General features: G+C 27.9%; 1 protein-coding gene across 4 annotated transcripts in view; it reads right to left on the bottom strand.

The window, feature by feature from the left end:
- Window positions 1–694: 694 nt before the first annotated feature.
- LOC111687511 (progestin and adipoQ receptor family member 3) overlaps window positions 695–14,129 on the bottom strand; it is a 32,843-nt gene continuing 19,408 nt past the window's right edge. For 3 of the 4 annotated variants that reach the window (XM_046950691.1, XM_046950692.1, XM_046950693.1), the window contains 5 exons: window positions 7,208–7,399; window positions 2,132–2,236; window positions 1,780–2,064; window positions 1,519–1,707; window positions 695–1,460 (listed from right to left, as the gene is read on the bottom strand). In XM_046950691.1, the coding sequence (XP_046806647.1) occupies window positions 1,230–1,460; window positions 1,519–1,707; window positions 1,780–2,064; window positions 2,132–2,236; window positions 7,208–7,399 (1,002 nt within the window). In that variant the 3' untranslated portion in view covers window positions 695–1,229. Of the gene's footprint in view, window positions 1,461–1,518; window positions 1,708–1,779; window positions 2,065–2,131; window positions 2,237–7,207; window positions 7,400–13,357; window positions 13,826–14,129 lie in introns of those variants that run through there. The other variant, XM_023449948.2, reaches the window with a different exon arrangement.

The raw sequence follows: 14,129 nt of genomic DNA, 5'->3' as shown, positions 1-14,129 counted from the left end.
TAATTTTTTTGTCATCAGCTGTTTACACTTTTGCATTTCTTGCTCTAGTTTAAACCACCTCCATTGGGCGCTTAAACTAGCAAACAAAATTAACTGGTGTTGAAAATGGGCAATATCTGATCTGATTGAGTATTCAAAAACAATTTTTGAGATTTAATTTTTATTTAATCCCTAATCATTAACCTAAAGACTGGCCCTTAGAATTTAAAAAGGACATTCGTCAGTCTATCGCCAATATTTCGATGTTTTACAAACGGAATGACAAAATCAATATACATATAATTTTAAAATTGTTGACTATAAGAGAGCCATAACTGAATACTTTATATAGGTAAGGGAGTTGGGGAAGTCTACCTGACGCATATAAAACTATTCAACGTAACAAAGGAAACATGGACAACGTTAATTGGAAATATTAATGAAATCCTATTAAGACACCCCCACGAGATAAAGACGAGAAGTCTTCTCAGAATAAATCTGATGTTAGTATAATATAAAATTGCAAGAACGAATCCAAACGAATATAAAGCATACGGAGAAGACAGTAAAACGATGGTAAATTTTTTTATTATTGTGAGGGTTTCGACGAAATTTGATCCAAATATCTTGGGGATATTACATCCAAAAGGAACACTGATTAGAAAATTCAGAATTACCGACAAAAATTCCAATTAAAGCATATTTATTTACGTAATTCTGTTTCAAAAAGTCTCGATTATTTATTTAAACTCATATTCTATTCAATAATAAAGCATTTTTCAATAATAAAAAAATAAAATATCAACAAAATCGTTATAATCTTTTACTTATAAATTTAATAACATTGAAATAAATCGTAATTCTATATTCAGGTTTTTTTAAACTACAATTAAGAAAAAATTAAATTATATTCTATAGAACCATCCTCTCTGATTATTACAACAGCAGTGATAGAAATTGTTTGGATTCTATTAACTCAATTAATTAAACTTATTTAAAAATCTAGAAAAGGAAGAGATTTGTTTTAATCTATAATTAATAATGGACTTTTTGTATTAACAAATATTTTATCTATACTTCTTGAAAAAATAATTATACACTTGATTTAACAAATAATATTTAATAATTATTATAATAATATTAAGAAGATTTTGGTATATTCTAAATTAATGATGGAAATGACATGATTGATAAATGAACAATTTGTCCGATGTGTGTTTGCGGTGCTGGGTAATGAAGTATGGGAGGGTTTACGTCAATAAGGGTCCATTGCAGCCATTATTTAAACGATATTCAGCATAGACCATGCCGGTATTGTGCCAATGATAGAAGGCAGCCAAAATGAATAGATGCCACCAGTTGTGTGAATGTCCAAAGTAATCAACTTTGCCGGTCAACCAACGTTCTGGAATCTTGGCTGCATATATCACAAAGGCAATGGCGCACAAGCCATACATGGTTATAACACGGGGTACCATTAACTGCAATTATAAATAAAAATATTAAACATTGAATGTCAAAAATGTAATTCCAACTTACTCTAACTAATTCATTTTCTAAGCCACCCATTTTCACAGTCCAATGTCCCAAGGGTATCACACCATATGCTGCCCAGGCCAATAGCACAGCTATTTTACCATTAAGAGAAACATTTAGTTTTGGAATTTGTACAGTCATGGCTAAACCAAACATGCCTAAGGCGATCACAGAGTAAATTATTCTAAGATTCTATAAAGGATAATGAATGATAAACGTTAACATTTTCAAACTATAATTTTATTAATTCTCTAAAGAACTTACATTAAAACACCAAAAGGCGTAATACATGCTGCTAATGTAAATGGCCACCAAAGACAAGGATATACCCAAATAGTCCACCGATAAGAATAACTCATAATGTTCCTCTGATTTACAAGAGAATATATGATAAATCGATGATAAAAGCATACACAAGCAGAAACAAATCAACAGACACACCACCAGTATCTGATCTTCTAATTCGGCATGAACTTTTAAAAATTGAAAATCAAATATAGTCAAACCGATAAACATAAGACAGCCGCACAAGTGAGTCCAAATATTGATCTGTAATTATAAAACATTCAAAATTATTTTCTTTAATCTTTAAGATGGAAAGTAATATTTTACTCACAGTTTCATTGGTCCACCAAAATACACTCTGTAGACACAATTTTGTGGACAGGAATGTTCTATAACCACCTCTAATATAGGGATTAAATTTTAAATGATCCGGTGCCTATAAATAAATTAAAACAATTTGATTTAAATTAAATGTTTTTGTTTAATTAATCAGTTAAAAAACATTATTTTTTTAAACAATGGAAAATGTTTTTAAAACTTGAGTTTAAAAATTTTCCGCCAAATCAAATAATAGCATTTTTTTGTTTATAAATTTTAATTGTTTAAAATTAATTGTTGTTGGGCTGTTCAACATACGTAAACAATTTAATCAAAAAATATTTGGGAATATGTAAATAGAATTTGTTTTTTATTTGTTTTTATTTATATAATCGTAATTATTTATTTTTTTATTTAATGTTTTCAGGTCTAACCTATGTGTAACCAGGGGCCAAGATTATTGAACTCTTTATAAAAAAAAAAACAAAATAATTTGGCAGCCAAATATATTGTGATTAATCAATCAGTTTATATCAATTAAATGTTTAAATAAAAATAGATTTAAGTTCATTTAGCAAGTGCATAATAGAGTTTCTATGTTGCAGAATTTAAGAGGAATTTAAGAAATCTATCAACTTATTAGATAAACTTCCTTAGAGAAGATGTAGTTTAAGTGAAAATAGCTGTAGGTCTGAAATTTTAAATTCGTAAGATTTTTTTAGTTTTAAATATTACTTTATGATTTCGTTAGAACCCATGGAATACAATTTTGAAACAAGCTCTGATTTAAGATCGCTTCACATTACTACATGAATAAGTTTTATAAGAACCTAAGCTTCTCTACCAAATTTCAAACAGCTAAGGGCGGATTTCTTACTACTCAGTTAAACTAGGCTTAACTTGCTGTTAGATTAAACTCGAAACAAATTTAGGCGGACTTTAACCGATGTTTGTGTTTTTTTAGTTTTAGATTTAAGTTTAGTTAACTTTGTCAGCATTGCCAACTTTTCACTCAAAAACATAAACAATGAACAGCTGTTTTTTACAAGCAATACTTTTGTAAAATGGAAAATTTTGGAAAAATGTGAATTAAACATTTATTGTTTTAAAACAATAATAAATAAAACAAAACAAATCAGAAAATTGCAATTTACTTAAAATATTAAATTTTTGTTCTTCCGAAATCATTGTTTTATTCTTTTTGTTAATTATGTTTTCTCTCTTATAACTTGAGTTTAATTGATCAATTACGCTCAGTTAAACTAAGATAATAAGTAACTTTACTGATAACTGAAAAACACGAAACATAAATTAAACCCGGTTTAACCAAAGAATGAAGATTATCTCTATCAGTAACCCGCCCTAAGTCCATAATTTTTCGTAAACCACAGACAATGCAAGTATGATTCTGATCAGATCTGTCTAGACAACTTATCACCCACAATAGTCGAAATTTTTCGAAATTGATGGCAACAAGGTTGACATGCCAGTCGGCTTGAGTATTCCCGTCTATCAAGAGTGCTAAAATTTTTGAATTATTTGGGTGTAAACTCTATGAATTATTTACATATCAGGGTTACAGGCTGGATCTAAAACAACATTAATATACATTACAAAGCATCTGACGAATAGGGTGAATTTATCAAAACGGAGTTTCTTCTTCGTATTTTCTACAAATTAATGAATTGGCATATCAAGTCGGCTTGCACATTCCCGGCCAAGATTTGTGAATTATTTGGTGTCTTACGGTTACAGGGTAAATTTAAGGGCCTGTTCCACTAAATGCGAACGAAAAAGTATTTTCCAGTTTTATATTGAAAACAACAAATAAATTTGAAAAATTGTTATTGCTTCCAATATAAAATGAGAATGAAATGTTCCACCGATTTTAATAAAATTTGGTATGCACAAAGAGGAGGTGTTGTCGAGTTTATTTTTAAAACAATCCTATTTCTTCATTTGAGTTCCGATTTAAAAAAAATCGTATATAGAATCTCCTCATCGAGCACTATATATGTAGCAGTATATTATCTCTTATAGTTTAGGAGATATTCGCATTTGAAAATTAAACTTTTAAATTTTTTACCGTCCTTACTTTAGTTTTTTGATAATAGCGGGTCCAAATGTTCCCGATTTCGCCACATTAAGAATTTATCAAAACGGAGTTTCTTCTTCGACTCTATATATTTTGCTTAAATTAATGACTTTTTTACGTTCTGTAGGCTTCGGTCCATAACTGTCTAAATAAATATATAATAAATTTATAATTTATTTTAATAAAAGATTACTTAACGATTGCAAAATCGTTTGACACAACAAATAATTGTTTATGCTTTCAACATTTGGCGGCTAATTTTTAACGATACTATTGCTTATTATCTGCCTTTATGTAATCAAGGTGTACTTTCTATTGGGACTAGAATAAAATAAGGACTGCTTGCTCATTACGAAAATCTACAGAATCATTCAAGTTTGCATAAAACTTAGTTGTACCGATTGTTTTTAGAGATACAAATATATTTAACTATTTATCAGCTCCGTATTATGGGATACCGGTTTTAGAGGGGGCTAAGTGAAATTATGGACCGATTTTAATCATAATCAAAACTCCATTGATATATCTTCAAAATTACATCATGTACCTTGGGCTGCCAGTCGAAAGGATAGAAAAACGCAAAAACATGGCCTGATCGACTCAGTGATTCCGAGTCAATCTATATACTTTAAATTGGAAGTAGAAAACAGTGTCCTTCCCATCATAGTGACATCCCAGCTAGCATTTGGAAGATGGATGATTTGTCAGTAAACTGAGTCTTTTTTGACTTCTTTTGATGACATAAAAGTGATCAGTAAGTTTTGCGTTAAAAAATTATTCGAAAATAATCCTGATATAACAAAAGGTATATCAATCATAAATTCATCATCCTGATGTTTGAAATATGATAGTTTTTAAAATTATTTTGTGCAGTTTGAAGATCTAAAATAGTTTGAAAGGTGTAATTATTTTTATTTGTAACGGAACATTAACAATTACACTTAAAAATGGCTTAAAGAAGATGGCTCTTCTTTACCAGTATTTCGACTCAAAATACATACAAAAGTGTGTTGGAACTGATGAGTGTGGGTTTAGTATGGTACCATTTTCTCATGACGAAATGAGGTCATTTGTGATAATTTTAATCGTGAAGAGTCGTTAATAGTTCGAATGTGATCAAATATTTCCAAAAATGCTAGCTGGGATAGGATTTAAATACGTTTCCTTAAAAATTATGTACAAAAGTGAATCGGAACTGATGAGAGTATGTCTCAAAAACGACTCTTTTAGAAGAGTAGCGAGCGGGTAGGGAACTATTTTCCCACGTTAAATGTATCATTTAAGATCAGATATTGAGATATGTGATCATTTTAATCGTGCAAAAGAGTCATACATAACTCGAATGTAATCAAAAATGTTCAAAAAATACTAGCTGGGGTAGGATATAAATACCATTCCATGAAAATTTAATACGGGAAATCATTTTAAAATTCATTTGTTTAATTGTGTTAATAAATAATTAATGCTCTTTTAAAAAAAATAATAGACTAACTAATAAATATTTTGTAAGCTAGTCTGAAGAAAAATATATAATGAAACAATAACAAATTACTAAATACAAAATAAACAAATAAAAAATTGTTAAAAAAACCACATTTCACACGAAAAGTCCATTGATCAAATAGGTATAAACAAATAGGCTGCTACGTTTGCAAAGAAATTCAAACAAAAAAACACTCAACAACAATAGAAAAATAATTAATTAATTAAATAAAAATTGTTTTTTATTTGTTAATTTCACAAGCTTTTATTCGTTTGAAAAAGCAAATATTACATTTGGACAGCAACCAAAAAGATCTCTTTTTACTCTGTTGGCTGTATGTATGTCTGTCTGTCTGGTTTGTTGTTAATAATTTTAACCTTGATTTAGTTAAAATGTGCAAAAGACACAAAAATACAAAATCAATTTATAAATTATTTCACGTTTCTTTTGGCGGGCATTTTTTTACATGAATATAAACTTAGTTAGAAATTAATATGTAGTTTAAAAAAATATTTATTTTGATTTTTTGTATATTTTATTAAAATTACAATACGCTGGGAAGAAGAAGTTCACAATTAGTTATTTGCACAAAAAATCAAATATAATGTTAATGAATTTTATTTATTTACTAAAATTTGGCATGAACTTGCTAAAATTGACATTTAAATTATTTTTGGTTCGTTACTTATTTAAATTTGGGTGAAGATCACATACTGAATAGTACTGCGTATTCATTTGATTTATGTTAAAAATTTTGAAAAAATCAAAATATTTAATTGAAAATATTGAACGCACAGCACATGGTCTATGAGTTTAAATGTGTGCAGTTTTTTTTGGGCTAAGTGTCAAACAAATGTCAAATGAATAAAATTTTGCAATAAAATCAATTGTCTTAATGATCTTAACTATAAGAAAAGTATAATGATTTTAATTTGAAATAAAAGGAATGAATGTTTTGAAAAATTTGTTATAAATCATAATTGAATATGAAAGTCTTATATAAGTCTTAAATAAAGTCTTAAATGATCTTCACGAAATATAATAAAAACTCAAAAAACTCACCTACAACCATATAATCGACCATAGTCAAACTGTTACAAAAACAAACATTTCATTTTCGAAATCGAATGCCATCATCCCAAAAATATTATAATCAATTTTACTTGATCACCTTACCCCACATGATTCAAATAGGTACCGATCTTCAATTTCTTAAAATTCTTAAAAAGGAAATCGAAAGAAAGTCGAAACCCTGAGACCGAGATAGAAGTTTTAAAAGGAATATGAATCAGATCTAGGATTTTAGATATCGTGTTCTAAAATTTTATAAATAAAGTTTTCTTCGAGCAGTTGTAACGTCCCAAAAATGGCGTTTGTTTAAACTTCAAGACATGATATCTTACATCCCAGCTGTGACTGAGAATTTCTAAGGCTGGATTCAGCGAAATTCAGTCCTTTAGTCTAGTTTAATCTTTAAACTAGACTATTTCTTTCCATTATCATTTACTTACATCTTCAAAATTAAGCAACAATTTATATTTATTATATTTGTCAGCATCATCACAGTCATTAGCTTTGGAACAACAGTTATTATTTTGTGTTAACAAATCAGCAGCTGGTGAACCATGTCCCAATATATTTGGCTCTTCATTATCCGGAAACTGATGAGAATCTAAGGCTGAAACATGACGGGGACCTTCATTCTAGAAAAATTCAATAAAAGAAATAAAGAACATATTAATTTTATAAATATAAAATATAAAAAAGCAAAGAATTTCAATTTAAAACAGAACAAAAAATTAAAAAAAGAATAACTATAAAATAGCATACAAGTGATCATTATACTCAAAATACACTGAGACATAATTAACATTGTTGAAGGTTAATTCACATCTCATCTATTCAGAACGCATTTTAAAAATTCAAAATTTCCGCATTCAATACCTTTTTTTTCTCAATGGACTGAATGTGTACTTAATGCAACTTCTGTGAATTATCACATTTTTATTATTGCTGCTGTTGTTAGGTTCTTTTGTTATTAATTATGAAAACAAATTAATTAAATTCTACTTTTACGTTAAATATTCATAGAAATCATTGAAATATGCTTCTGTTTATTTGTCTATATTTTAATATTGACCCATAATATCGTTGGGTGTTGTAATAAACAATCAATAAAAACCAGTTTATTGTCAAATACAAAAACAATTGCAACAACTACAATGTCTAATCTAGCCATATTATAATTAAGTTAGCCATTTATGTTGAATGTTAAGATCAGCCGATTTTTTTCTTTATTCGGTTTTGTATTTTTTTATTGTAAATACTATTGTATTTCTGAGATAAAACTATGCAAACTTAAAAATATGGAACTTAGGGCCAATTTTTATTTGAAGGATTAGGGATTAATTTAAAATTAATCTTCGAAACTTGTTATTGAATAAAAAATGTGCTAATTTTGTTTGCTAGTTTTATCGTCCAATGGTGGTGGTTAAAAGGCAAAAAAGGCAAAAGTGTAAACAGCTGATGCCAGAAAAATTAATACAATTTTTATTAAAATAAACATTAAACCGCCTTATACAAAAACGATTATTAACTTAACAATGGTTGTTAAAACCTGTTTTTATATGGAAAAAGTGTACAGTAAACCATTGTTAACTTTAATAATCGTTTTTGCATAAGGCCCAAAATGTTTAATTTATCGATTAGTATAAATTATGGTTATTTCACAATATATTTTTTGTTTTAAATTTAAGTTTTTATTAATTCTCATACTATATTTACAATTGTCTTCTTCTTTTTTATAAAACATGCATTGTTTTGATAACAAATTGTGACTTTTTCTCTTGTTTTGTATGGCAACACTGCGAAGTTTAATCTTATACTCAGAAACATCAAAGGTGATTCACATCAGAATCAATTTATTTTTAGATAAACTAATTTGATTGTTAATTGACATTTGATTGCCAACTCAAAAGCCAACTCTTTGACCCAAATAATCAGACGTAAACTATTACAAAATCAAAATATTAAAATAAATTTTTACTTTAAGCTTACTAAGAAGATGTAATCACATAATTTATCAGATAATACGAATTCATTTATGGTAAAATCTCTAAAACCTTTGCTAAGACAGATCAGATTTGAATTCAGTGCAGCTAAATCCTTTCTAAATGTATACTTTGATCTGTGAGTTAAAAATATATTGGTCTGATTTATTAAGAAAATGGAATTGTCAAACTAAATATAATAAGTAAGAAATTATAGGTGGGCGAGGCCGACCATATAATATCCTACACCAGTTATAAAATAAAATCTGATTTAGTTTTAATAATAAAGTGAAATTGTGCCTCGCCTCAGATATACTTAAGCTATTTATTGTTGAATAAAATTATGGGCATTTAAGTCATTTTGGAGAGGGCTTTGTATGCCCTTTATTTATAAAATTCATGAGGGTTATCAAGGTTGGAAAGTATATTAAGCATAATTATGAAAGTATATTAAGCATATATTAAGCATAATTATGAACTTAATATCCCTATTCGGCGGGTTCAGTTGTATGGGGGCTTGATGAAATAATTTACCGATGTTAACCATTTTCTAAAGATTTCGTCTGGGTACAATGGAAGATTATGTGACAAATTTCATTAAATTATCTTCAAAATTGCGACCTGTGGTTTGATTACAAGCTTTATAAGACCTATTCGGGGGTTGAGGTGTATGGGATCTAGGTAAAATAATAGACCGATGTTTACCATTTTCAATAGGCTTCGTTCCTGCAAGTAAAACCACCTGTAGTTTTTTTCAGAAAATGACTCTAAGTCGATTGGTGTACTTAAAGGTGGATATAGGACCAATTTTTGTGCATTATAAACATCAGCACAAACCCAATATTCCCTCCCAACAAAAGTGGTGTAGGGTATAAAAACCACAAAGTAACAGATATGAGGTAATGAAGGAATTGCAATATGAACTTTTATTCAATAATGATGTCAACTTTTCTTGTAAAAGTTTTTTTTTTGTGAAAATTCACACATATTTTTTTAAATTTGAAAAATAATTTCCGTCTTTAGAAATCACCTTCGTTGGGTCAACACTTGCATCTGTTCGCAATGATTTTTAAAATGTTGTTTTTCTGTTATTATGTTGTTATTGATGCTGCTGTTGTTGTTGACATTATTTGTTATTGTTTACATTTTTTTAAAGAATAAAATTACAAATATACATTTTTAAAGGCAAATAGTAAACAAGTTTTATTTGTCTCTAAAAACTACAATACTTATAAAATGCAAAATATCATACATACACAAATACATGCATAAATAATTAATTGTTACAAAACTCATTTATTTAATACAAAACTAGTATTTTATGACGTCGCAGTCTTTTCTAATGTTTTTCAATTACAACACTTATGTTTTTCATATACATATGAGAACAGCAACAACAACATATAAATCATTAATATTTTGCAAAAAAAAGCTAAAAGTGGGTGTGTTTCCTCGTCATTCATACTAAAATTATTTACGAAATCATTTGTTGTTGTTTACACTTAGAGAAAAACAAGATTGTGTTTAATTGTGTACAGAAATATTGAAATTTATGTTTTTAACCGGATATTCTAGACGATTAAAAGTAAATAAAAAATAACTAAATTGCACTTAAAATGTAGTGACAATATCAATTTGCATTGTTATCTCTAGAAAATTAATTGTAATTTAAGTGTCATTAATAAAATTTAATATCTTATCAGTTGTGTAGTGCTGGACATAAAAAAGTGTTGTGTCTTAAAAAAAACATTTAATTTTATGAAAAAAAAATATTTAAAAAAGTTTTAAGTTGTAATTATGATATATATTTTCATATCAAACGAGGGTCAGTAGTAAATCTGTCGAAAGTCAGACAACAAGCTAAATCCTGACCGTCCTTAAGAGATAAAAACGATGACGCGAGAATTGTCAACTGATCTTACAATATTGGCAGAAATATGTTCAGCTAATGCCTAACAACCAAGTCAACATACAAGTTTTGTATTGCAGCATTGTCGGAAATGCTTTTTCTAATAATGTTTCAAAGCAAAAATTTTGAGTTCACACTATTTTCTGATCATTTTACTCCCAACGTTGTAAGATATGATACGATAAGCCTTATAAATATTAGAAAATCAATACAGCAATGCAATGGTGTTAATTTACAAATACCATAATCTAGAATAGTACATTCAATTTCTCCCTCCCAATTCTAAGACATATGTAAATGCTTATTATTTGTATAACAAATGTATCGCCGCTTAATGGATTTTAATGATCAGACGCAGTGTAATCTGATATCAGCTAGTTCCTATGCGCATTTCGCCGGTTGCTTAAGCCAGCTCACATAGGAACTAGCTTCCCCACCATCAATACATTACAGTAAATTTATTTAAAAATTGGGGTTGAAACTTATTTGAGAAAATAATAAAAATCCTGAAATTTATTTTTAAACTGACCATTTTTTCTGGCGAAAAGTTGTCAAACACCGACAACATTTTCTATAGAAAAATTTTCAGACTTTGACTATTTTTTATAAAAAAAAAATTGCTCATACTATTAAGTGTCAAAAGTTCACTAGAGAACACTGACAATTTTTTTATATGTTTATATGAGTTTGTCCACTTTTTATCAGACTCTGACAACTTGTAATTAAAGTGTCAAAAGTTCATCAGAGATCACTGTCAACTTTTTCTTTAGAAAAAATTTTTTTTCTTTAGAATTTTTTTTTTAGAAAAATTTCTTAGATTTGACAACTTTTGTCTCAGACTTTTAGTGCTTTTCGCATATAAAAGTTGCTTAGACCCTGACGACTTGTAATTTAAATGTCAAAAGTTCCCCAAACATTGACATCTTTTTCTACAGTAAATCTGCTCAGACTCAGAGCAACTGGCTCTGCTAAGGTTCTGCACATTTTTTCTATAGAAATGGTGCTCAGAATCTGAAAGTTGCACAGGTACAGACAACTCTTTTTATAGAAAGGTTGCTCAGACTGCAACTTTTTTTCTGTACTAAAGTTGCCCCACTTTAAGGGGGGTTGTTTTGTGTTTGTGCTGATGTTTGCAACGCACAATAATATTGGCCCTGCATATAATATACCTATAATTTTCTGAGTTTTTAGCTATATCCGTTCGTCTGTCTGTTCGTAATGTAAACCTTGTAATCAAACTACAGGTGGCAATTTTGGAGATATTCCAATTTGGCACATGACCGTTTATGGTACCGTAGACGAAGCCTTTTGAAAATGGTTAACATCGGACCATTATTTCACCTAGCCTCCATACAACTGAACCCGCCATATGGGGCGGGTTCAGCTGAGCCAAGGTACAATTCAACATATATGTTTTATTATGAAAACTAAATTACATTTTATTCGTATACAGGTTTAGGGTACTATATTGTCGACCTCGCCCGACTCTAACTTCTTACTTGTTCTAAATAAAAGTTGTTCAGACTTGGCAGTTTGACATAGAGAAGTTGCAAAGTCTCCTATTGCTTTTTCATGAGAACAGTTGACAATTTCTTAAACATAGTATAAAGAATTTGTTGACAACATTGAGTAAAAACTTGGAAAAGTGAGAATTATCAAAAAAAATATTTAAATATTGTTTTGTATTTATAAAATTGTAAACAACATCGACCTTAAATTATAAGTAAATATATGTATATTACGTCAATAAAATATTAAAATAAAATATATATTATTGCATTTGTTTTCAAATAAAATGTATACGCATGTAATAAAAATAATTCATTATTTTTAACAATAAATTAACTTCATTTCAAAAAAAAATCCATTTTTGTTAAAAAAAAAAAAAAAAAAAAAAATTAAAGACTTTAGGCCTTATTCATGACAATTTATTAAAGGTTTATTAGACAAATTTTCATTCATTTCATCAAATTTGTTTATATAATCCTTCAATAACATGTTATGAATACGGCATCATATGCATAAGCAAATTTTAATTTTATGAAAGGTTTATAAAACAAATTGAATAGTTTGTGCACTTTTATTTGATATTAAACGTTTAAAATTGCCCTAAGTTAAACTTCATAAATTTATTCAATAATTATGTATACTTTAGAAATATTAGTAATTAATTTTGTAAATATTTATTAATAGATTTGCGTAAACATTTACTTTAAATATGTATTTAGAAACCGTGTCAATTGTAATTTTTAAATTTCAAATTCAAAGTTCACACTTCAGAATGCATTAGCAACAGTAAGAGAAATTTCATAATTGTTAACTAAACATTATTATAAATTAAATAAATGTATTTTAAAATAAAAGTGCAAATAATAAATAATATTTATTTCAATGCAAAGAAAACCTTCGATACTGCTAATAGCGTGAAACAATTGCTAAAAATATTTTTTTATTATAAAATAGTTTTAAAAATAGTAAAGGACGCATATGCTTACAAATAAAGAATTGTATAATAATGATTTATATTAAATCCTTGTCCCATTAAAAGTCTGCTAAGGAAAAGAGTTTAAAAGATCTCAGTATTAAAGTTATGTTAAATATTTCAATTCAGTTCCACTTTCCCATAAAATTTTTATTAAATTTCAAAGGTATGAGTCGTCCTATTTGTAAATTTTAATATGTTTATTTAAAAAAACCTTTACCATTAATTTCTTTTTCGATTTCTTCAATTTATCGACCTTCTTTGTCAACTCCTGAGCTGTAATAGTTGTAGTTTCGGTTTCCATTTTATTTAAAAATGTTTGATTTTTATTTTAGCAATAAACTAAATAAAACTTTTTTTAAATCACAATTTAAAAACACATTTAGTTTATTTCAAAAAATCTTGTTTATTTAACTAATTATAAAAAAATAATTAACAGTTAATTTTGTGCACTTTGCAAAAAAAAATCAAAATAACAAGAGTTGTTGCTTGTAAAAGGGAAGTTTATTTCAAAGTCACGCAAATATTTGTGTTAAAAATCTCTAATTATTTATCGATCAGTTTACAATTAGAAAATGTTTAAATTATAATAATCCGTTATTGTTTATAGCAACGAACACGTTGTTTTATAGTTGAGTATTTATTTGTGTAATATATTTAAATATTGAATTCCGCACGATAAACCGATTGCACGCAAAACTTAACTGAAACTAAATTAACAAACACAAAAAAAATTAATTTAGCGATCGAAAAAGATCAGCAGCTAAATTACGCTGCCAAAACAACTTGTCAATAATACCTACTTATGTATGTCGAAGTACGTACGTACCTGCCTATAAACAAAGAGCAACAAGTATCTCACAGATACCAATTCTCAAACGCAGAACTACTTGTATTCGTACATTGTTTGCAAAGCATTTATTTATGCACTGTCGCAACGTCATCAAGTTTTTGGCTAAAAACTTTTATTATTATTATTTTTTGTTAACATT

This window comes from Lucilia cuprina, chromosome 4, assembly GCF_022045245.1.
Source record: "Lucilia cuprina isolate Lc7/37 chromosome 4, ASM2204524v1, whole genome shotgun sequence".
In the NCBI taxonomy this organism is placed as follows: domain Eukaryota; kingdom Metazoa; phylum Arthropoda; class Insecta; order Diptera; family Calliphoridae; genus Lucilia; species Lucilia cuprina.
The sequence above is the reverse complement of the archived record's forward strand: the minus strand, read 5'-3'. Positions and strand labels throughout refer to the sequence as shown.